The sequence below is a fragment of the Bacillus rossius genome, chromosome 6 (assembly GCF_032445375.1).
Source record: "Bacillus rossius redtenbacheri isolate Brsri chromosome 6, Brsri_v3, whole genome shotgun sequence".
Taxonomy (NCBI): domain Eukaryota; kingdom Metazoa; phylum Arthropoda; class Insecta; order Phasmatodea; family Bacillidae; genus Bacillus; species Bacillus rossius.
This window is the reverse complement of record NC_086334.1, coordinates 39,644,337-39,670,393: the sequence shown is the minus strand read 5'-3', so window position 1 is coordinate 39,670,393 and position 26,057 is coordinate 39,644,337. Positions and strand designations below refer to the sequence as shown.

Below are 26,057 nucleotides of genomic sequence, written 5' to 3'. Positions count from 1 at the left end.
GCCAACGACTCATGCTACCACAATTGGTTAGTTTGCAAGTTAGCCTAGTGCCCTCCTGGATATATTTCAACCATCCAGCACCAATCTTCCCACTTGGCTCACCCCGGAATTCAAACACTAAACCGCAGTAGATGGCTCAGCTATATATAAACCTAGAAACAAGAAATTATTAAAATCATAATTGTAATAGCCTTAAATGACTGTTCCAAAAACAACTTAAGTTCTTGACTTTTCAATTTTTCATTCGCAGTTTCAAATGAAACTATCAGAATGCTTGTTCTATGGTTGTTATTACATAGTTACATAGTTATTTACTCTGCATTTAGTTTAACTTAAAGCACTTAAATAGCTATAATAATTAGAAGAAAATAGTCTCGTAATCGTTTCGAAAAGTATTATAATTTTTTGCTTACAAACACTAAAAAACAAAAAAAAAAAATGAGACTAAGTAAACGAAAAGCTAGAAGTTCCAAGCCTCGTAAATCACAAGATATACAAGGTTCTGAAATTGTTTCTTCTGTACTTGACCCAGGTACTTAAAGATTATTTTTAATAAGTCATGTTTTGTTATTGCTTTTTAAAAGGTTGTTTCATGTTGCAAAAACCAATTTTTATTTTATTTTTTAATTCACACATACATGCATAAAATTAAATTATGTCTATCTCTGTCTACCATTTGTTTGCAACATTTAAATGTTATTATATGTACAGGTTTTTTTTGGTAATGTTTAGTGGGTTGTATTTTTTTTTATTTTAAAAAAGGGTGGGTTTTTTTTTGGGGGGGGGGGGGGGGGGGGGGAAACTGTTGGTGTCTGAAAATAAGGTAAAAGGACTAAAGGAGTACATATATATCCTCTCTAATGTAGTACTTATTTGTATTAAAACTTGTATAACTGTTATAAGTTCGAACTTTTTTAAATTAGTGTGTTATTAACATATATCACTTGTTATGATACTGGAAGTACACCAAAGACTGTGAAAATTATGCATAAGTTGGATGTTGAATATATCACTTTGATTGAATTAAAAAAAAAAAAAACACTTCGCAAACCAAATTTAGTTAAAATATAATTTTTATATCCCTTTGTGTCATAGTGTATGTTCCTGGCCCCAGTTCACAAAATACTGACTGTCGAAGTTGTTTCCACCTAGAGTCAGAAACATTGTCTTAAACATGATATCACAGTAAATAATGAAAATATCTTTCGCTGACTATTAAAATGTTTTCAATAATTTTCGAAAGAACACCAAAAATTTCTTTTACAAATGAAGACCACGCTCGTTTCGAATAAATTATGAAATGACGAGTTTTAAAAGCCATTTAGTTTGCAGATTATGTATTTAATTTTTACTTAATTAAAATAAACTAATATATTTTAACTTTTATAGACTATGCATAATTGATGTCAACTGATTTGGGTGTCACGTGTTGGTATGCATCCAGATGTTAAACCAAAAACTGGTTATCACACTGTTTACAATTCCTGTATTATTTGTCTATATTTACTCAATGGAAGCAGCATTTTAGCGAAGTGCGTCTCTACTGTAGTGTGGCTCTATGTCGTCCTCACAGGCCCGAACCGGGACTTCCCGTCAAGGTTCGTGGAGATCTGCGCGGAGGAGTGTGTTTTGCGTGTACCACTTGTGGTGGTGACACCAACGTACGGGGGCGAAGAATTTGCGGCGGAGAGTGAGTTAGACCATATTGACGACAGGTGCGTACCGCAACAGCAACTCATCAACTAATGATGCAACTAATTTTCATATTTTGGGCAAATCCTATTAGGTATGTATTAACTTTCAGTCTCCTAAGATTACTTAATAATTCACATATCACAAACTGTGTACATGCATTATTTTTATCTTTTGGCATTCAATCAAAATAATGTTTTGTTTATTATTTTTAATAATAAACTTTTAATGAAGTTATTACAATTAAAACATATTTGAATGTACAAGCATCAAATCATTTAACTCTTTCTGCACAGAATGAAAGTCAGACATACAAATTTCCTTGAGATAGTTTAGTGCTAACTATGCTAACAGCCAGGGGTGCAACAACAGGGGGGGGCAAGGTTATTTATCCCCCCCTCTGTAACCTTGAAGTGGGGGCAAATGGGGGCAAAGAAAGTGCTGTGTAATCACTTTGTAGATAATAAAACTGCTTAAATAGCACCATTTTCCACCTTGAAATACAAATTTTCCCGGGGGAGGACCCCCGGACCCCCCACTTCAATAGGGGGGATCGATGATTCTTTACAAAAAGGCATATTACCCCCCCTTTGGAAATTTAGTTGTTGCGCCCCTGCTAAAAGCATATTAAATAATGAGTGCATTTCCATTGCTAGGTGGGAAATGGGGCGAGGAACATTGTTGTCAATTTCTTTCCTGAATTTTTTTCCTATCGAAAACATTATTTTACCCAGAGTAAGAAGTGACAGAAGATGGTGGTAGGAGAGATAGAATTTTTTTTTTGTGTTTTTTAACAGGGGCAGAGAGAAAGTGGATTTAGCCACTGACCAGGACAGTTATTTGTGACAATTTTATGGATTAATAAGCAGTTAAATGTTGAACCCATAAAATTGTTACTAAGTAGGTGGTGGAAGCACTTTATATCACAAAATATACACATATGGCATGGACTAAGAAATAAACTATTATGAGGTACAATGGCATGTAAAAAACTAACCCTTAAATTTTAAATGTCTAAACATCTTTTATTTTTAAAAACATTCCAACAAAAGCAAGAAAGTATAAATATGTCTCAAACAAATGAAATCCAACTTGTAACATTTTATACTACCTTACTTTCCACACTAGCAAAACACAAACTCAAAGTGATATAGACTTGTATCAAGGAGGCAGCAAACAGTATTACTGCTAAGAGAATAATTCTCTTGGCTTGAAAATATGTGTAGGGCCTACACTGAAAAAAAATTGAATTTTACATTATATAGAAATAGTCACAGGTTTATTTACTCACAGGCTACAAATCAAATAACTCGTGATTCATAAACTTTTAGTGTTGTAAAAAACTTTTGTTTCTGAACCTTAGATTTACCCTGTTTATTAATTTTTTCAGTTTAATCTAAACACTGTTTTAATCTTTTTTCTAGAATAAACACTTGATTATTGTTTAGCTCCAAACTACATGAAATACTATAGATGACTGTACTCTCACAAATTGTTTATCAAAAAAGACATCTAAACTCATGTAGTCATTTCTAGAGATGACGAAGATCCAGTGCCAGTCATCAGAGTTACATTTGATCAGTCTGACAAGAATGGCGATGTACAAAAGGCTGCAATTAAAGGTTTGCCACATTTAGTCTATTCCTCTCATCTTTTTAGAAAGATTTTTGTCAAACTACTACATTGTAAGTGAGACTTATCTTGAATTAGCTAAAATATGAGCACCAAACTAAAAGGTTTACGAATCTATAAAATAATCTCGAATTGAGATAAGTTATTTGACCCCAAGGCCGTAGTGTCTTGACGGCCTTGCCTATCCCTAGGGATGAATTAAACCCATGAATACAAGTGGTGTTAGTGAAAGTTTTTGAAAGGTTTGCATGTGTATTTTTCAATTGAAATAAATTATAATCGTGCGGGGCAGCTTTATGCAAAAAAAAATTGTAAATTAACATTGGTTTGTAATGTATGACAAGTATGATCCCATGTTGTCGTGACTTTTCTCTCACTCTTAGTGATTTTCGTCCTAACGAACACTCACAAATGACATGTATTGTGTATTAAGCTGTTGCAGTGAGTTATATGTGGTGTATTATGAAGGCAGCAGGATAATACATACAGATATAGTGTTATTCAAGACACCCTTTAATGTGGATTTTTTTTTTCTCCAAAAGACTTACTTTGCTGTCACCTGTGAAGTGTAGTTGAATATAAGAAATGTGTAATTCTTTCAGAACAATTTTGCAACACATAAATGGTGACCCGGTCTGGTTTTTTTCCTTATATAATGATGCTTGTAGGCAGCAAGCATGTAACCATGAGCTCTCGTGTAAGTAAATGGAATCAATGGAATCTTAAAAAATTATGTTTCCTCTGATATAGTTTCTATTATATTGTAAAGAGAATTTCCTCTACGATCTGTTATTGATCCTCTTGTTTTGAGCTTGGCTCCAATGAGTAGCAAGCTGATTTGCCAGTTCTGCACCAGTTCTCTTCTGGTTAGGCCCATGTGGTTTAAAGTTCCACACTTCCCGATTTTCGATACAGAGAATCATGAATGTATATGAATGACCTGCATTTTTTTCTAAATGTTAGATTGTGTATGAATTGATAAATAAAATAATGAAAGTCGTAAAATAATGCTAGGTTATTAATGTAAAAACATTGTATCGTTTGAGCTTTCCTTATTAAATTCACTTCCAGTAGCTATGATAACTAAGTAATACCTTCCTGGAATTTTTTTTTTCACGTAGGTTTCAGATTGGAGACAGACTTGCTCCGAGCCATCGGGAGATGTTTGACAGCATTCCCGACTATCACCAGTCTCAGGTTCGTCACCGCAATGCGGCCATTTTCTCCTCAAGATGCATTGCAACACCATGTACCAAATGTTAGTGACACAGCATTGAAGACTGGCGTCATGCCACGAGTGCACACCCGTTTTTTAAAATGCATGAAATAATAGAATGTTGAGGGGAGTTCCTGCTGGCTGCGGAGGAACTCCTTGTCGAAGGAAGCCACAGTTGTACAATGGTTGAAGAAACTATGTGTAAATTACTAGCTGTGGTACTCAGCTTCCCATGGGCTGATAAATATTTTTAACAGATTAATATTTCTTTAAAGGATTAGCATTGACGTCCCTCGGCTTAAGGTCCCTGATTCCCCGTTTGCGTAATTGCCCTGTCTTGCCCGTGCAGCTCTCGTCGGTGAGGTGTGGGTCCAGGCCAACGTGGCCGGGACCGGGAAATATGGGACCTGGAGGGAAGTTTAGATGAGGAGGAAGAATGGTGGGCAGTTCCAAGGATAACTCGGTGTTGAATGTTCCACGAGCCCCTTTTATTGTCGCTTAGAGAGCCTGCCGCAGCCTGGCGGATCCGTCGCGGAACGAGCGCCCTCCCCGCTATGACCCGGACTCCCGGAAGAAAGTCTCGTCCGTTAACACGTCCCGACACAAACTGGGAAGTTATTCCCGTAACAATGGCCCCGATTAAGATTGCTCCGCCATGATGCGCAACGCGTGCGCGTTCCGTCACGTAAAAGTCTCGTACTGACTGCAAGGTTCGGCGGTCTGTAACCGCGCGTACACGGCTTATGACGGTCGTCTGGTGACATCCCGGAAAACTCGTAAAACTCAACAGAGTGAGCGATTCAATGGATGCAGCTCTGCTGCCGCGACAACCCGTGAAGTTACACTGTCGTCAGACCACGAGCTCAGAAGACGCGCCTCGCAAGCAGAGCGGAGCGGCGTGCACGTCTGTCTTCGATCGCGCCCTGAACACCACTGCCCTTCCCCGCCCGCCAGCGGGCCGAGGCCCGCGGGCCGCGGAGGAGGGGAGGAGAAATCGGCTGGCGTGGGAGAGGCCCCACCCCACGACGTGCCAGACTGCGATTACATTACTAGCACTGCGAAACACTTGAGAGAAATTACAGAATTATTTACACAACTTAGCGAGACATTAATCAAAAAGCGAATTTACACATCAGTTAATTAGTTACGATTACAAAATATACACAATTATCGAGGCTCGTGATCGTTTAAAAATACATAAAAACCATACTTATTTACACACACAAAGAAGCCCACTGGCATACTAGGGCGCACGCGGGTGCGTCCCTGACCGTCGCACTTCACAGTCGGTGCACTAGTATTGCAAGAGAGGACGTTGACGAGGCATAACGGCCTGAAGGAGCCGAGGAGACACTTGAGTCGACGTCAACATCAACAATTTTATATAAATTTATGTCAAGTTAAAAGTAATTTTTTTCATATCTGGCCTTCAAATTATAATTTATTTAATCAATACTGTGTTAATATGTTGTCAAATAAAATTACAAAACAACCGAATTAAGATCCAAAAATTATGTTCACATACAAAATGCATATAAGATATAGTGGTGTATGAAATAGCATGTGTACATCACATGTCGGCACGCACGGCAGAGCCGGTGGATGTTTTGTGATATCTGTAACAGTTTAATCAGCCAAGCCAAGAAAGCAAATTAGTTGTTTTTCTCAGGTGTTATCTACAAATATTGCTATATCTTACAGAAAAATTATTTCAAAAAATAAAACATAGAGATGGACTATATGTCCATCTGGGATAAAGTATCTTTGTAACAGTGAAAGAATTTTTGAAATTGGTCCAGTAGTTTTAGAGTTTACTTTTTACAAACAACGTCTCCCATACTGTCTATCTCTCTCTGAAAATTTATATTAGACTGTTGAATTTCTCATTTAGATGAACTCAATTTGATGAGGAATGGCTAGACTGTAAAATTCAAATTTTTTCCCCATTGAATTGCATTTGGATCTAATTACATTGGATAATCAAGACACTACTGTAGGTCCTACTTTCTATTATCTACCTGGATTTTCTGAGCTCTGCATTCACACATTTATACCCTGCCAATTTCCAAATAGGGTTTGATTCATTCTTATTGATGCAGAGTTGGATCCAAGGGATGGGGATCGAGAAAATTCCTCTCCCCACAAAATGTAATTTTTTTTTTAAAAATTTAATAAAATCCTTTCTCTAAAACCTGGTTGCAAATTGACCTTAAATAGGTATTAGTTTACATCATGATGTGTTAAGCAAGGAATTTATCGGCTCTCGGTGTTCAATCAGTCAAGAGATAATATGAGAATATTTATGTGTTGTTATTAAAATGTTTACATTTTTATGGTAACTCAATTTTTTAAACAAAAATACTCAAACAAAAGCATATGAAATCACATTTCAGGAAGTTTAAAAGCACAATATTTTATTTGAGGAACATAAGAAACATTATTTTGACGACATTGAACAAATGTACTAACTTGATAGCACAAGCTGCTACAGCCCTAGAGCGCAGCATGGCCGGCAGCTGGGCGCTGTTGCAGGCTGGAGGACTGCGGGCTCGCTACGGACCAGCTGTCCTTGCTGGCGAGGCTAGTCGTGCGAGCCACGACCTTGAGAGAGCTCAGCCTGGACTACAACACGCTCCCTGGGGGCGACTTGGGACCGCTGCTCGACCCCAGGGCGAGGTACTCTACAAATTACTGTCTGTACCATAAAATTTTAATTTAGTAATACATTTTTTGATACATTACTGGTATTGCGAATATCACACACATAATTAATATTTATTTGCCTTTAAATTGACTCTTTTTCAAAAATATTTGAAATAAAATATACAATTCATTTACAATTTCAATAATATTATATAACATAAACTTTCTTGAGACCAAAAAACGAAATTTTTATTGAAATTTTAAAACCACGAAACTTTAATGGAATATTTAATTGATAACAATAGTTGTCGGGGCACAAAACGTGATAGATCAATCACATCTGTCGTGTAACCTAGTTCAACAAGAATTCTATACTTTACCATAAATATGTACTCTTTTACTTGTTAGCATTCAATTGGTTGTACACATAAAGAAGTTTAGGATTCATCAGAGCTAGTAATAAAAATTATTGAATCACAAAGAAATCAAATAAAGTATGATCAGTTTTAAACTAGGTAGTTGCTTGAAATATGGTATTATTGAACAACTAAAGATATTCTTTAACTCTCAAAAATCAAATTACTTAACTCAGTCTGAGCATTTATAAGATAATCAAAACTACAAGAACCACTGGGTAAGTATTTAATAAACAACACAAAAGCAGGAATATTAAATTGAGGAACTTGACGTCAGCCGGGGCTTCACCCCATGAGCCTGATCATCCTCCGTTCCTCTTCCCACTCCTATCCTGCCCGGCATTTGTACCGTGACGTACATAGTCGTGTGGGATCTGAATTGCGCGCCACGCACTACCGCAAGAGGGCGCTTAGCTGCAGTGCGCCGCACCCCTATAGGTATTTAAATTAATATTGTTAACCTTTTATTTTCACCCCTAAACAGTGTCACGATGGGTCAGTCAAGTGAGTGTATTTTGTTTTCTTAATATAATATTTTTTGTAATAAAGTAAGTGCAAGCACGGCCCAGGACGCTCCCTAGCAGGCGACGGTGGAACTAGTAAATAAATTTATTTAAACTAATTTCATGCACAAGTAATTATTACAGACAGTCTGGTCGTGGATGTGTGTATGTTAATTTTATAAAGAGTTCATGTTATTCTCTATAATAACCCGGGGCAAGCAGTTGCAGGGATGTTAACGGTAATTGTGTTCGGTGCGAAGGGCGCCATGTTTCCTACCACGAGCCTTGTCTCGCCCCAGTCTCCTTCTACAGCCGCCTGAGAGCGGACGTCTCTGCAGACACCCCGAGGACATCACCGTTGTCTCACCGATAAGTATCTCTGTTAATTTATTAACTAATCCAAATCGTTTTTCTTTCTCATCCTCGGGGCCTCTCTCGGCCGGTGGGGCTGTTTAATAATTAATTTCTATACTCTCAGGAGTTTTTCACCACCTTCGTTTTACGTAAAAGCTTGAGGCAGCCACGGGTGTGGTCTGCCTCCTCAACTTATACCGATTCGTGCCTCGGGCGTTTTAACTGTGTAAAGGGAAGATTGTAGGAGGACGTGTAACGTATCAATAAAACCAACTTAATTGAGTCACGTGTCTTTGTGTTCGGGGGGCCCGCTGCGGTTAGGTAGAAGTGTGCCCGACGCTGAGAGCGGGCTCGGTTTAGGAACAGGTGTTAACATCGAGATCAGGAGGGCTAATATCTCACCTCACACGGGCCACGTAACGCCCTGAACAAGAGAGTTTAGTCGGGTCCACGTGCCCACTCACGTGGTGGCGCCCACTATTAACACAACTAGTTCAAAACGTAACACCGGTACACCCTCAAACTAAAATAATTTATTTTTGTTATTGGCTAAAAATAATGTTTTCTTGTGGAATGCAGGTTATGATACAGTACGAAAGAAGTTTGTTATGTTAATATATACGACATGTTCTCTAATAGGTGGATGTTTATTCCCTATTCTGTTACATCATCTAGTTTCCCTTACAAAGTAGATAATATGGAATTATTATCATAATGTCAAAAAAACAATAAGATTCTTAGAAAAAAATTGCTCGAAATATTAAAGATAACTCCGATCTGAATCTTTATTTTGTTTTATAATTTCGGAAATTGTTTATTTTGATGTACGTGTGGCAAACATTTGCTATTCTTCTAGTCCATAAAAATGAATTTTACAATTCATTAATATATTTTTTAACTATACATACTTTTTATGGTGACTTGGAAAAGATTACATTAGCATTATGTTAAATAGTATTATATATGTAGTTGTGATTCTTGTTTGTGTACTATTTCTAGATTCCGAGTTGAAATGTTGCAGTTTTTTAGGTTCAATCATAGCGATATGTCTGGTATTTAAAGTAGGTAGGTACATAACCAAATTCACCATGGATAAAAAAGTTACGCTGAACAAATTATCAGTCTGCAACAATTCCTAACGAAATGCACTTCAAATGCAGATGATTCCCAAAGTACAAAAGTTCAGCTTTTATAACATGTCTGCACTCTCACCCAATTTCATTGTCTGGATTTGACTACCACTAGTTCAATTATAAATTGGATATTCGCAGTATTACTTAACCGTGTGCTCATCTGCCTACTGGTTTAGCTTAAAATTCTTAAGTTTTTAAATCATAAACCCACTTTAACTTATAAACCATATATAAAGTATGACGACGATGTAAACATCCATGCAAATGTTTCGATAACATTTACATAAAAATAAAGTGTTAACTGTTAATGAACAAAGATGAATTTAAATGATTAGTAAAAGCTGACTTTTAAATCAACTTCAATTCAGTTATTTTTAGCTCTATAACTAACTAGTTTAAGTAAAAAGTTATGTAGTTACTTTCAAAACAAATGAATTAAGTTTAAAATATTCCAAAAAGTAACAACTTAACTTAACTTTTAACTTGTCAAGAAGTTAGTATCGATGTCTGCTCATGACAAAATCACTTATTCTAAGCTCTGTAATAAGCTATTAAACAAACTGAATATTAAACTTTGTCCTGCAATTATTTGTTGAAAGCCGCGAGTGTTTCAATCAGACTTCGCCAGGCATGAGCTGGAGGGTGCTCGTAAGTTCTCACGGGATGTCGCAGGCTAGAGAGCTTGTCCCTGCGATGGTGCGGGGTGTCGGACGGCGGAGCCCTCTCGCTGGCCGGAGCCCTGGCCTATCAGGACACGGGGACGAGCCCCCTCCTCTCCCTCAACCTCACGTGCAACAGCATCACCTGCGAGGGCGCCCGTCACCTGGCAGAGGTGAAGCTACTGGCCTTCTCCCCTGGACTGCACCCAGGGAGTTGGCCCAGGGGCAAATCATTTTGTTGGGCCCCCTCCCTATTATCAGGGACGTGATTTTATGGTATTATTTTAAGGTGTATTTTGTTTTAAAAACAGAATATATCAATGTTATTGTTTTTATTTTTATATATTTATCAAGATAGTGTAAAGGGGGTACATGATGAATTTTTACAATAAAATAATTTGTAATAAGCATTGATAGAACAGAAGAATTATCACAAAAAAATATTTGGATGAGTATTTGTGTATTTGAGAATGTAAAAAGTAATGTAAAAATGAGTTAACCAGAGATCAGATAAGACAAAGTTATTTATTTGATTTTTTAAATGTCATGCTAATAAAATGCAATCATTGAAATAAATAGTAGGTGTATTAAAAATTAATAATTATTTTGAGTTAAGTTCAGTTAAAATATTGATTAATTCATGATTTTAGTTGCATTTTGGTGTTGAAAAGTGTATTAACTGGCATTTAGGTGTTGTGTGGGGTGGTGTGTTGAATTGGTTTTCAGGGTTATTTAGGTTTTTTTTTGCAATTCACAGTAAAATCTTGTTGCTACCTATTTATTAGAGTTAAACTTAAAATCCTACAGTTAAAAAAAATTTAAAAGACTGTAAATTTTATTCTGGCCATTACTGTACACGTGATCTGTGCGGTAAGGTTTCTTATGAATTATACTAGCAATAGACATGTAATTTTTGTCCTGTTTGGATAAACCTAAGCATTAAAAAAATGTCAAAACTAAACCAGGGCCCTGGGGATTTTGTACCCCGCCCCTCCCTCATTACGGCCGTGGCTGCAGTGTAGTGTGTTGTTCACACAGTAACAAGTTATCACTGTAAAATAATCACTTTATCAGTAAACCTACCTCAATAATTTGAAGTTCCCATATGTAAGATTCTACATCCTATTAATAGAGACAAGATTATTTGATAAATACATAGCGATAAAACTAAAATAACAGCGAAAATGAAGTCAATACACCACCAGATACCAAAATGAAAGTCAATATGCTACATCATACTGAAATGCAGCAAAATTCACCTCAATTGCTTCATTTAGTATATTAAAATATCATGAATTTCAGAAATCTTTAGTTTTGGATTTTATTTAAAAACTTAAATATTATTTATTAAGTAAAAAAATCTATTTGGATCCTATGTATGGTTTTTTAAAATAAAAGTAGTATATAGCATAATAATAGTACTGAAATAATAACCCAGTGACAAAAAGTAAAAAACTAAACTTTAAAATATGTCAGTTGGCACTAGAAATACACTTAAATCACACATAATTATAACAAATTTGGTCAGATGTATGAAAACTATAAAACCTTGGTTCTATACACTGCATAAAAAAATGTTAAGCTAAATTTTATTTTCATATTCATAACTTTCTTGTGCACTAAAGAAAATTACTGAAGTATATTGAATATTTTAGTTGCAGTTTTTTCTTTAATTTACTCTCATCAATATATGTAGTATTGTTTTATGTACACACATTGAGTGTCTTACCATGAATCGTTGAAGAAGTTGATCAACATAATTGTGCTTTATATGTATCTACTTATTATTACATGTGTTTTAATTTTTAATGATGATAAAGATAAAATGCCCATTTGAAATTACAAAACTTGCTTTTTTATAAAACCATAAAATCTTTAGCTGTAGCTAATATAGAGGTTTCATCATTATTATTTTTTTTTTTTTTGCAACCATTCAGCCTGTAGAAAATTATTTCAAAGCTGATACATACAGAGGTGCAAAATTACAAAATGCACACCCAAACTTTTCTTATACACTGTGGTAGATGTAGGAATTGAATGCAAGTAAATTATAAGCAGTTACAGTAGAACCCCTCCCGAACGACCCCCCTCTGGAACGACCATTCCGTAAGAACGACCAGTTTTCGAGGAACCGTGAAAAAATTCGAAAAAAAAAAGAGTAAAATCGGATGAAAAACAAGTGCGCTACACACTATGTACGGCGCTGCGCGTCACGTTTTTCTTGGCGAGCGCTGTACTGTTGGCAGGCGCACGCATGGCTAAAAATAGATACCACCCCTCCAGAGTCTAGACTGGCCACCCTAGCGATAACGGTAAACAGTGGTGCGCATGCACATTTCTGTTGCCGTCTCGATCCCGTGTCTTTGTCTTGTGGCTTGTTAGTGTGATCTTGCTCGCTGGTGGATACGCTTCTTTTGCTTGTTGATTCGGATATTTCTTGGTTTTTATTATTGTTGACGACTTATTACGCTTTGTTTCTTGGACGCCGATTTGGTTAGTGGTTTGATTTTGTGAATTTTGTATATTGTTGACGACACACGCATTTGTTTTTGGATTTTGATTTGGTAAAATTATTGGCTTGATTCTATGAACGATCGTTGACGACACACGCAGTTTTACACGGATTTTGATTTTTTTTTTTTTGGGATTTTCGTTTCGCATTTGTGAAAATGAGTGCCAAGCGAAATACACTTTCGCTAATGAAAAAATATGAGATCATCCAGCAAGTGGATAAGAAAACAATTTCCAAGACTAAGATAGCGCAGCATACAACATTCCGAAGTCTACTCTCTTCACGATTCTCAAACAGAGAGAAGAAATTGTGAATGCAGTACAGAAGCAAGGCCGCAATGTGCAACTGAAAAATTTGAGGGGCGCGACGTACGAAAACTCGGCCGCTCTATATTTCAAACCACCCAGTTACGTACCATGTATAATAGCTTTTTGGCCCGACCCTTATTTATAACAACCTCAGCTGTCACACTTTTAAAACCCAGGGAAAATACTCTGACGTCCGCTTCCCTTCTCACGTCGGTTGGTTATTATGTCCGCCGCCCGTTAGCTCGCCTGGCGCCGAGAGACGTGTCCGGCGCGGCGGGACGAATGGTGACGCCGTAAGAGTGGGAAGGGGGGGGGGGGGAGGGAAATTGGCCAAAAATTGCCCAAATTCTCTGGAACGACCCTTCCGTAAGTACGACCGTTTTTTCGGGAACCGTGAGGGGTCGTTCCAGCGGGATTCTACTGTATTTGAATGTAAACAAGTTGTAAACAAGTGAACCTTGCCAAGCTATATACCTAAACTTTGTATAATTTTTTTTAACGTTCAGAATGAAATAAGTTCAGAAAAGAACTTAAGTTATTAAATATGTAAGTGACAAAAGAGCATAACAATCAAGTTGCAGGTTCAAGGAAACTGGGACATGATGTGTGGCAGGCGCTGAGGACCAATAGGATACTGGTGTGCCTGTTGCTGGCGGGCAACAGGATCGGCGACGATGGTGCCTCCTGGTTGGCCGAGTCTCTGCAGAGGTTCCCACTCACCCATAGTGAGGCTAGGCTCAGACGTAGGAAGAATATCCAGAGACTGATCCAACAGAAAGACACTGTGAGATGTACTCTTTAATTCAATGCATAGGGACACCTGCATTTCGCGATTTCATTTCATGTCAAGGTATTTCACAAAACACTGTAACTTTTTCTAAGAGTCATGGCAAATTGTGAGCGTGCAGCAGTACAGTGACCACATTCTCATTGGCCCCGTCAAGAGCGGGACGTCACCTCTCACTGACCTCAGCCAATAACCACAGGAGAAAAGCTACAGTATTTTGTGAAATACCTTGACATGAAATGTATTCGCGAAATACAGGTGTCCCTATCAATACAGTATGACCATTTACGAATGTCCCAGTTTTAAAAATTAATAGTATCAACTGTAAGTGTTGTAGTGTGTTGGTTCAAGGTCACACTTAAAGAGAAACTGAAATAGTTTTAGATAAGCTCAGGAACAAATACTGCGTTGTTTTTTTTCGCTTGCAGTGCAAAAGAATGGCTCTTTCCCCAATTGGTACAGAGTTAACCTTTAAACTTTATGTCAATAGGAAGGAGCTCTCCCTATTGAAATCTCTTTGTATGAGAGTGGTTGAACTTTTGAAGTCACTGACCGTTGGATTGTTCATAATAATCAGGACAACAGAGCTCTCTTTTGCTGGCCTTGACATTCACCTGACACAACAACATGTAATTTTTTTTCCTTTGGGGCTTTATAAAAGATTATGTCTACGTTCTGCCACTACCTAATGATTCGGCAAAGTTGAGACACAGATCAGAACTCCGGATGTGTTATAACCAAAGTGTGGGAAGAATTGGACTTTAGGTTGGATGTGTACCGTGTAACTAAAGGTGCACATATTGAACACATTTTTTCCAGATGACACTTTTCTTTTCTAATGCTTTACTACTTACTTTATATTAGTGTATAAAAGCATTAATTACCTATAGGTATTGCAGCATGTCCCGGAAAGCCGCAAGCTTATTTTGGATCTCATAATAAAAAAATATATAAATCCTGCACATGTATTAAGAGTATTTTAAAATACTTTTCTTTTTAACAAATAATATTTCAACTATAAAGGTTTTTTCATTACCATTAGTTAAATTTGTGAGGCAAAGTGTACAGGTTTTTGTATACTTGGATTTGGCATAGTCAGTGGTATACAATTTAGGCCAGAAGTCACATGAAAGGAATTAGAAGATACCAGCTGAAGACATGGTATTCGTGGCAGTGTTGTAGCTAAGGGAGCAAATATGGTATTATATTCTTCCCAAAAACTCAAGGAAATGTATTATTTAATAACTGCTCAAAATTAAGTGAAGTCATTAGATTGATAACATATTTTTATCGGGTCTAATCTCATAAAGAATAATAAGTTTTTATTAAAAAATATATATATATATACAGAATGTCCACAAAAAACCTTTACAAGGGGTCGTCCATTAATCACGTGATGTTTTTTTAGCAAATTTTTAACCCCCCCCCACCCCCTAGTGATTTGTGGTGAGGTTTTAGACTAACCCCCCCCCCCCCCCCTTCCCCCCCAATAAATCACGTGTATTTTTTTGGTACAAAATATTTTTAAAAATTTTAGAATATTATCTTTAAACATAGGTATAATCTAATTTAATTCTGGAAAATTAAGCACAGTGATAAAAATGTCCAGACACACATTAAGGTTGCAGGTTTGTTCTCACTGGCATAAAAATAATAAAGGAAAGGCTTATATGTGATTTACGCATGTATTCGGCGCCAAAATCACAGTCTTACTGGTGACTGGCAAGCCGAGCCGGGTGGTTCATGTTGCGGCGGGCGGGGATATTGTTGCCTGGCTACGGCGAGTCAAGGTCACGCGTCGCTTTTCGGTTTAGTAGAAATCGGGCGAAAAAATAAATACACGTGATATCTCTCTACACCCCCCTCCCCCCTTGTGATATTTCGTGATTTTTCCCGACCCCCTCCCTCCCCCTTTCGAACCTCACGTGATTAATGGACGATCCCCAACTTCAAATCTAAATAAAAAAATAATGTGACAAGGTATCTGGATGGGGTTTGTGGCATTGTGACCAGAATCTCTCCAAGTTTTTATGTGAATTTAGTCTAGTTGTTCAGTCAATAAATCTCAATATGTGCACCATTAGTTGTGCGCAGCACATCAAGTCTATACTCAATTTCCTTCCACGTTCGCTCAAGAAGTCCTGCATCAATGGAGGCTACAGCTTCCACGATCCTCTTCTTCTTCGCCGTAAAAACAATCACAGCCAATGTCTATCTCGATATGCTTACTGAATTTGCTGTCCCACAGTTGGATGGAAACATCATGTCATCCTTCAGCAGGATGGGGCACCACCTCACTGGGGAATGGCAGTTTGTGCCTATCTCAATGAACAATTTCCTGACAGGTGGATCGGAAGATATGGTCCGATACCGTGTCAGCTCATCGATGTTGGGAACATTTGTATGGTACACTTAATCGTTAATCCTTAACATAACCCCAAAGAAAGAAATCAAGTGGGGTTATGTCAGGCGAACGAGGTGGCCACGGTATCAGACCATATCTTCCGATCCACCTGTCAGGAAATTGTTCATTGAGATAGGCACGAACTGCCATTCCCCAGTGAGGTGGTGCCCCATCCTGCTGAAGGATGACATGATGTTTCCATCCAACTGTGGGACAGCAAATTCAGTAAGCATATCGAGATAGACATTGGCTGTGATTGTTTTTACGGCGAAGAAGAATGCCCCAATTATTCGGGTGCTCATTAGCCCGCACCACACGTTAACTTTTGGGCTATTGCGCACAAGTGTTCTGGAGGCATGTGGGTTCTCAGATCCCCATATCCTCACATTGTGCCTGTTTAGTAGACCTGACACATGAAACGTTGCCTCGTCAGTGAACAGAATGCGTTCAAGAAAATCCTCCTCCACGTCCATTCGAGCCAGCATATCTGTAGCGAAAGCCTTGCGGCGTGGTCCATCCGATGGCTGAAGAACTTGTAAAAACTGCACTTTGTAAGCGCACAGTCTCAGGTTTTTGTGAAGAACTTTGTGAACAGTCGAACGAGGTAACTCCAATTGTCTCGCAGCGGTACTTACCGGGGCTCCGGACAAAGGCCTCACGAACACGTTCAATGTCTCCCGCACTCGTGCTTGGCAGACCACTGCCTTTTTGCTGCAGAACACTCCCTGTCTCCATAAATTTTTTGTGCCACTCACGAATTGTGGGTCGTGAATGTGGTTCTCTCGCATATTTGGTCCTAAAGATCCGTTGCACCTGCATATCTGATTTTGTTTCGATGAACCAGGATAAACATTGCGCTTTCTCTTGGGGTGTAGCCTTCTTCTGTGATGTTTGGATGTCATTTACCATTCACAACTGCAACAAACAGAAATAAAAATTCACATATAAAATTTGAGAGATTCTGATCACAATGCCACAAACCCCATCCAGATACCTTGTCACATTATTTTTTTAAATTTAGGTTTGAAGTTGTAATGGTATTTTGTGGACATGCTGTACATATATATTTCATTTATGGGTGGTTTTAGCTGCGAGAGGACAGTGTTAATAATTCAATGCATTCAGGGGGAGCAGCAGTCAGCAGGGAAGATGCCTCGAACCACACAGCGGCCCCAGGGGAGCGTGACAGAGAGAGCATCCTTGCGCAGGGAGAGTAGCAGCAGCAAAGACAGGAAGAAAGGTGAGCAGGCACCCTACAGACAGTCACAAAGTTCGTTCAGGCTCATCTGAACAATTTTGAAATTACTGTCTATAAACTGCGAATGAAAAAAACAATCACACTCTGGTTAGGTTGGTAGCACATTAAGGAAAGTTGTTCCTTATTTACCATCTTATAAAATGTCACATGTTTAAAATTTGTGGCTGCTAAAATTGGTTTATGTCACAAATTTACTTAGGAATAAAATGTTTCTATGGTATTTCTAAAGAGTAACGGTTTAATCTTTTTTGACATATGCCTATGGATCACTAGACTCATTAGGCGTGTGTCCAAATAATACTGGAAGTAGTTCTTAAGCATGACTCCCGAAAATGTTCATCTAAGGTTCTGTCTCAAATGCCATATTGATTTTTAATTTTGTCGACAATATTATAACTTAAGGGCTATGTCTGTAAATTTTTACATGATACCTTCCTTGCATTTGTTGTTCAGTCACAAATATTTTCAAATTATATTTATATAATGGGTGTAAAAAGTCACACAAGTGATAAATTATAAACACTTATGTGACATTTCACATCCATTATGTTACACTTTGTTAATATCTATTGATAATATTCGTGATGGAACAACAAATGAAAAGGAGGTTTCTTGTTAAAATTTACAGAAAAAGCCCTTAGATAATATTCATAATCAATATCAACATGGTGCATAAAACTAACCCTTGTGACTGAACCAGCTATAGTTATTAGTTGTTTTCTTTTCAGATAACTTGACTATATGCAGAAATCCTGTAGGATGGTGTTCCATGCTGACTGGCCTGCCTCGTCTTTAGCAGCCTCATAACAATATGTAACCCACGAGGGCTGTTTGCAATAAACAAAACTATCGTTCAGCCCGAGTGTGCGCCAAACCCAACCTAAACTGATCATGCAGTGAGGTGTTTTATTGGTATATGCCAATTTACGTGTATGTTCTTGGCCAGGTGTGCTTTCAGCAGTCATCAAACATGTGGGATGCCTTATGTGCCAAGGTTCTACTTGTATATAAGCATATCCGGCATTAGGAATGGGCCAGGTTAAGTTAATTTACGGTTATTGTGCTGAGGAGAATTTGAGTCTCGTTTCCCACATGGATGACGCCCTGAGCGGAGACGTTTGCTGGGTTCGTGTGCTCCTAAATATACGGTGATATCATATTAACACCTTAGGCACCTCAGGCCTTGAATAACATGTCAATGGCCGTAGAGCATGATACCTCATCCTGTCATCCACTATTTTCCTTTTTTCCACACTCAGTTTAAAGAACATATGCATTTCAGTATAGAAGAATGTATGAGGAAAAACCTACTTTTGCACTCTGTAGTGAACTGGTAGTAGAAATAAACCATCTTGTAATCCTTTAAAGAGAGGTACAGGCAAAAGTCTTTGATCAGACATTCCATGGTTCGGCACATTCTGTAATCCGGCACTAATTGAACAGAGTTACATTCAAATTTTTTCGGGTTTATTCAGGCAGGACCAGCGAGAGGGAAGAGACACATCACCAGGAGCCGGACACCAGGGGACATGAGTTGAGTTTCTGGATTTTTTAATGCTTGGGTTTACCTTGATAGAAAAAAAATTAAAAATCTATTGTAAGGGTGATTAGGCCTCGCCATCCTGCAATTTCAAATATTTTGATATTGTTTACAATAAAGGCTTCCGTCCTTAATTTTTGGGTCAACATGACATAGGACTTAACCTTGGCTACTTGTTGAAGTCAACACTTGTGAATGGTGTGATTATCATGACAGTTGTATAGTCTCCTGCGATAAATAATTTGTTTCCTCACTGCGCTTACAACTGTTAGTAAATATGTGGTTGTAACAGGTATAGAGGGTCTGGAAGATATGATTTATGTCTTGAAATGCCAAAAATTGTGATAAGCAGTTCAAAATTACGGTTATAGCAAAAAGATGGAAAAATCCAAGATGGGAAATTTTACAAGAAATCAATATACACAGAGGTTTACAGTTATGGCCATGGTAAAAATTACAATCTTTAGATTATTTAACTGTGGTTTTTGAAAAGTTGTACATTAAATAATAGGGATAAAATTATTTTTTCCCTGGCATCTTGGTTTCTCTTAACGGCCAGGTTCCATTACTGCGCTGCCAATGATTTTAGTTCGCTCTGAGTTTATTGTTACTGTCTGTTTTCATTTCAGTAGGGTGTTTCCTTTATTATGACGGGTTATATTTCACATTTTACATTCCTGTTAAAATTGAAATGATACGTTTGACAATCCGGCAGAATCGCAGACCCGGAACGGCCATGGTCCACCGTGTAACGAGGGTGATGGTGTGGTGATGCTCGGCCGCAGCAGAGAAGGCGTCTGCCCAGGGGGTGAGCGAGGGACCTCTGGTGGATGAGCACCCCTTCATGCAGGAGGTGGTGGCAGAGGGCGGGGAGCTGTGGTGCGTCGGCAACCGCGTGCTGGCACACCTGAGCCTCGCCTGTGAGTCCCAACACACCTCCTCTTCCAGAGGCAGTCTCCGCGATGTAGTGAGGTGGCTCAGTACTACAGTAGGCACAGGATAAGTGGCTCATGCAGGAATTTGGAAAAGAAAAAAAAAATTCTTTATTAAAAATTTGAGTCAACAAGGGGTTTGGGCAGTAACATTATCAATATTATCATTCTCAACATGCATCACTGCCTTTGTGGTTTGAGATTGCATGTGCAGTAACAACAACTCACCTTTTTCATATCTTTAAGGGAGGAAATTTCCCCCTATCCTCCCCTTCTCACGTCCACTACTGCTAATGGTATTTGAATTTATTCATAAACGAGGTCGAAAAAGCTAGTCAAAGTTAGTATTTTTTGCATAAGTACTAAAAATAGGGTCTTATTTAAGGGTGGTATCATGGCTTCCCAAGATTTTGAATAAAGTGTGCCTACTGTAAGACACTGGACTTTCATTTCAGACGATTGACCTAAAACCAATGTTCATACCCTCTTGTGCAATCAAAAATTAAGAAAATACACCACAAACAGTTAATGTACAAAAAATAATTTTGTTGGTTAGTTCAATTCTTACAGGTCGAGTATTATCTCTGGAACACATATCTAACCCAAACATAGTGTCTATCTAAAATTTACACCCCTACCATTTAATTTAATCACTTATTACAATTACTTTATAAGTTATTAGTAAGGCACCTAGTTACGATAAACAAATTCAAAACATTTTTTTATTCATAACATCTAATTATGTGGCCCAAAATTCATAAATGATACTGGGAATGCATTGTTTTCTGCCAAGTAGGAAACAAAATAACATTAAAATACCCACATTTATTCCTTATTTGCATGCTGTCAGTCTTTATTATGGAGTTTTTAAGGCTTATATAAGTGAAATTAAAGGATTTTCCAGGGTCCTTATTCAAAACAAATTAAGAACTTTTTAAGTATATTAAGGAGTACGAACCCTGAAAACGGGTCCGACCATCCTGATTTAGGTTTCCCATAGTTTCTCGAAACCACTGCAGACCAATGTTGGGGTGGCTCTCTACTGCAGGCAATGGTTGGTTCCTTTCCTAATATCCTTGTAATTTCTATTGACCTTAATATAATAAAATGTTGAGCCAAAAATAAAATTACAAAAAAATTTAAATAAAAAACCTAGTTACCATACTCAATGGCTATTTTTATGACATAATGCAACTATTTCACACTTGGAAGTCATTTTTTCCTGCATTGCAACAGTGAAGAGGTAGTGCAAAAGCAAAACGTTCATGAAATGTATCATGGAAATGAAACCAATTCATTTTCCCTGGGTTCTTAGTTCATGTTGCTTCAGTTTACAATCATTTCGGAGCTACAGTTTTCCGCTGCTGTTTTAGGTTTGTTTTTGTACAATTGTATTGTATTAGTATGTAGCTAACCCAATATAATTATGTATTCATAATGTTCTTGTGTCACATACCAATTCTAAAACAGCAAAGAGCTGAATTTGGCTGTGAATAAATAACTTTCTTGAGCTGCAGTGACGTACATGATGTCACAAAATTATCTTTCCAATTATCATTTGATCATGTATAAGTCAGAAATGGAGACAGATAGAAAGGTGCAGTTTGTGGCCTAATGTTCACTCACACCTAAAGTTTTGTTCTATACCAACAGTTGCAACAAATCTCTCTCTATTTTCTTTCTTTCTTTTGTCTGTGCAGGTGAGGTATAGACAAAAATGGCCACCCCCAGGAGTGGCACAGTGTGCGGAATGATGGCTAGAGACCTAATCGGCCACCCAGATCCAACGAAACTTCCGGACACTTTACAGACACACCCCAATCACGTCTGACCATCCGGCAGGGGTACACGAGGTTCAAGGAAACTGGAAGTGTTCTGGATGTCCGAGCACGAGTGTAGCACGGGTGGGACGGTGCAACAGGCATTCATCCGGACCCCAACCAAATCAATCCGTCAAGCGTCTCGACAGGTGCAGCTACCAACGATCACGGTGCACAGGATGCTCCACAAGCGACTAAAGCTGCATGCCTGCAAGTTGCAGCTGCTACGTGCGCTTAAACCTGATGACAGGCCAAAGCACAAATATTTTCCAACCGAGATTCTCAGTCGCATTGTGAAAGAAGTGACGGGGTGTGCGTCTGTAACATGTCCATAAGTTTCGGTGGACCTCAGTGTCTCGTCCATCGCTGCGTTTCAAGCCGTTCATTATTAATTTGGACGATAATCATAATATACATAATTTTCTGGGGATTATTTTTAGTGGAAGACGTTGAATTTTTAAATAATTTTTCTATTAAATGTGCCATTTTTCATAAACATTTGTTGTTCTTTTGTTGTAAGCCAAATGGCTTGCTGTTGATAATAGAAGATCAAATTTTTTTGAACGTTAGCAATTTTTGGTTTTTCCCTTCCGATGGGGGAAAAAATACTGCCCTCTTGAAGTTTTTCCCAAAAGTCGAGATCCCGCACACCACTAGTATAATGATTTTGGGTTTTTAATATTGCATATTTATTTTCTGATTTATAATAATAGTACACTTAAGAAACAATACAAGAATATTTAATGTGAAACTTGTTGCAGTTTTTTGTTTAACTTACCTTTATCAATATGTACAGTACTATCGTTTTATGTAGGGCCTACATATTTTAAGGGTCTTTCTTACCATGAATTGTTAATGCAGTTGATTACACATGATTTTAATTTTTAATGACAATAAAGATAAAATAGTCTATTTTTAATGAAGAAACTTACTTTTTTATAACACCATAAAATGTTGGCTCTACCAGTTAGTCATCTTGTTCCAGACAATCACGTGGGGAGTCCAGGTATGAAGGCTTTGCTGGCGGCAGTTAAGTACCAAGACAGTATTGCAGCACCTTCCCAACAGAAAGGACTCTCACGACTTGTGTTGGAGGTAGTATAGTCTGCCTTCTTGTAAGATAGGTTAATTATTTTGATGTTTCTATGCATTATTGTAAGAAATATTTAAGAACTTTAAATTTTACTATTGGTAATTAAAAATGCTAGTTTTATAGATTTAGGTTTTAAGGTATCAACTTGCATTTGAAATTAACTACCTACAAAGGTAAGAAAAACGTATTAATTTTATATATATATGTATATATATATACCGTATATACTCGTGTATAGTGCACCCTTTTTTCCCCTCAAGTAAAGGAAAAAAAATAAGGATGCGCGCTATACACGGGGAAAAAAAGTTGGGGGGGGGGGCCAGTTCCCCCCCCCCCCCGGACCATTTTCTTCGCTTCCTCCATTCCTCGTCCCAGCAGCGACGGGTGAGTCATCTAGTTCTCCGCGCCAGCTTAGCAACATAGCGCGGCACGCCTCCCTCCCTCCCGCCCACCCACGTACCAGTTGTGACGATACAGCGCTTCATTATCTTCCGTCTACACAGCAGAGTTTAAGTATTTTCCTGACGCATCACCACACATCAATTTAAATAATCAGGTACCACAAAATGTTAGTAAAATTTATTTATGGAAAAAAAATTTCAATTTTTTTTTCTTTGGAATTTGTTGCAAAAATCGTGGTGCGCGCTATACACGAGGGCGCGCTATACACGAGTAAATACGGTATATAAAAATAAATGTTTTACTGCTTTAAACGATAATCTCTTAACTTCCTCCGCCTGCGAGCGAATAGTGCGATGCCTGTGTCACTGTGACAGGGCAACTCCGTGCCAGAGGAGAGCCAGGACCTAACTGAGCTAAGGGAGATAAGCCAATCACGCCTCAGCACTGCAGTTCCAGTGACCGCTCCGTCGCCACCCCCGCCAAGACGAAGCACCGAGCCCAGACCCCAGACCCCAGAAATAAAGGGGTGAAGATAGCATGGAGACAGTTTTCAGGAGAATATTTAATAGCTTTATTTTGTCGGAAGTTTTGGTACAAGTTTAAATGTGTATTATTGGGAATGAGCAAAGTTTGTGATGGTGTCGTGGGTAAGCTGGAACAGTGTTGTGGTCTGAAGATGGCACCCATTGTGAGTTGTGAATTTTTGTGAGTATTAATCAAGTTTTTGTATGTTTGTGCAATCTAGACCATTTTTCTGCTGAGTTTTGTGTTTAACAATATTAATAAGATTGAAATAATAAGTCAGTGACAAAAAGTAAAATTTAAATTTGAAAACATGTTGGCACTAAACCACACAATTTTTATCCTTCCAAATGCTTAAAAACAAAAGTAGGTTTATTAGTACCAATACCACCATTTTTTGTTTTGATATTTCGGTCATTTTATGTATTATTAATGTGTGATAATCACAGCAGAATCATCCTGCCTTGGCAAGCGTAGGAACGTCACGGCTGTCACACCACAACATTGCCTGTGCTCACGACACTCAGTAATAGGCTAAAACAACTCATCATCATCATCATCATCAATGCACAATACATTAAAAATAAACAAAACTTGTCAAAGTGTAAAACCGTAAAATATTTGGCCTACACATTGCACTAGAAATGCTGTACTTTTTTTTTCTTTTCAAATTTATAACTTTCTCACGAACTTATAACATTACAAAAGATTTTGAACATTTTAGTTGCTGTTTTTTAACTGACTGGCATTAGTATGTGTAATGTTGTTTTAGGTTCACATTTAAGTGTCTTGCCACGAGTTGTTGAAGTGATTGATCAACATTATTGTACTTGATATGTACTTATCATTAATTCATTATGTGTGTTTTAGTTATTACAAACGATGAAGCCGGAACCTTTTTAATGATGATATTAGTTTCTTTATCTTATATATAAAATTCTCATGTCACAGTGTTAGTTATCATACTCCTCCGAAACGGCTTGACAGATTTTTATCAAATTTTGTATATGCATATTCAGTAGGTCTGAGAATCTGATACTATTTATTTTTCATACCCCTAAGTGATTAGGGTTGTCCACCCCAAACATTTGTTTTTTAATTTTTTAACAAAAAATTTTTTTTTTAATAATTTGGCATTAGAAAATACATACAACCCTAAATTTTCACCCTTCTATCACCAACCCCTAATTTTTAATAGAATTTTATATTTTTCAACCCCGGTCGATAGCTGATCAATTAACACTTGATCAACCTTCCCCGCCTACAGTGAGCTCATTACCTGGATTAACACATAGACCACATATTAATATGAAATTCCATCCCTAAGGGAGTAAAAAATTAATAATTTCATTTTATAACAGAAAAAATCATAGGTCATAGACATACAAATAGTGAGTGAGTGTCATTTCTTTATGTCTACCACACGATCATACACATAGTAAGGTCTGGCAAATTCATATTTTTCTCCTTGGTGAGACCAGCCCGCTTAGTGGAGCTCGCAGCGGTTAGCAAAATAAAGGCGCTCATAACAGTTTTGTTCTTAACTTCGTCAATAGATAGAACTGCCTCTAATTTTAAACGCACCATCGTTTGATGAGTTTGTCATGTCTTTAATTTTCGTTTGTTTGTACCGTATGCGTTCCTACACCATTCATCCAATTGCGATGAAATTTTGGTGAGTTGTTATGGGCATGCCCATGAAGGTTACTGAGAAGGTATAACTATTTTTCAATAGTTGGAGCACGAATCGTGTCAAAAAATTTGTTTATTTCATATTATATAGCAGCACTTCGTCTGTTTTTGTTGTCTAAGTGCGCACGCATGACACAATTTATTTAAATATAAAAGAGAGTCAGAGATAGAGTGATATACGTATATATATATATATAGTGAGATAGAGAGAGACAGATTTTGAGATAGAGCGAGGTATAGAGAATGAAATGGGTTAGATAAAGAGAGATATAGATGTATAGAGCTATATAGATATTTATATGAAGAGATAGTGTGAGGTATATATGTAAATATAAAGAGATAAATAGCAATAGAGAGATACATGGATATATAAAGATGTAGATAGAGATAAATGTATGTTTAGAGAGATAGATAGATGATTTGTATATGATTAACTACTTCAAACATATTACAAAACAAAACTGAATGAGGCATTGCAATGCATGCAGAGCATTAGCTAGATAATGGAATCTTTTCAATATTAGTAATCTCTTATTTTT

General features: G+C 37.6%; 1 protein-coding gene across 3 annotated transcripts; it reads left to right on the top strand.

The window, feature by feature from the left end:
• Nucleotides 1-270: 270 nt before the first annotated feature.
• On the top strand, nt 271-24,902 carry LOC134533064 (uncharacterized). Of its 3 annotated transcripts, none has more exons than XM_063370264.1 (11): nt 271-532; nt 1,574-1,715; nt 3,229-3,314; nt 4,446-4,521; nt 7,073-7,216; nt 10,262-10,421; nt 13,682-13,852; nt 17,385-17,499; nt 19,846-19,977; nt 22,795-22,904; nt 23,679-24,902. In XM_063370264.1, exons 1-11 carry the CDS (start codon nt 439-441, stop codon nt 23,832-23,834), a joined length of 1,386 nt encoding a protein of 461 aa, XP_063226334.1. In that variant the 5' UTR covers nt 271-438; the 3' UTR covers nt 23,835-24,902. The 3 variants fall into 3 exon arrangements, with proteins under 3 accessions (XP_063226334.1, XP_063226333.1, XP_063226335.1); XM_063370263.1 differs by having other exon boundaries at nt 277-532; nt 19,843-19,977; XM_063370265.1 differs by lacking the exon at nt 19,846-19,977 and having other exon boundaries at nt 278-532.
• The last annotated feature ends 1,155 nt before the right edge of the window (nt 24,903-26,057 follow it).

What these genes read in the sequence shown, in the direction of transcription:
- LOC134533064 (XM_063370263.1), top strand. Translation starts at nt 439, where the DNA reads ATGAGACTAAGTAAACGAAAAGCTAGAAGTTCCAAGCCTCGTAAATCA. An exon ending in TTCTTCTGTACTTGACCCAG is followed by an intron (nt 533 to 1,573) that starts GTACTTAAAGAT and finishes TCGTCCTCACAG; the next exon opens with GCCCGAACCGGGACTTCCCG. An exon ending in CCGACTATCACCAGTCTCAG is followed by an intron (nt 4,522 to 7,072) that starts GTTCGTCACCGC and finishes GCGCTGTTGCAG; the next exon opens with GCTGGAGGACTGCGGGCTCG.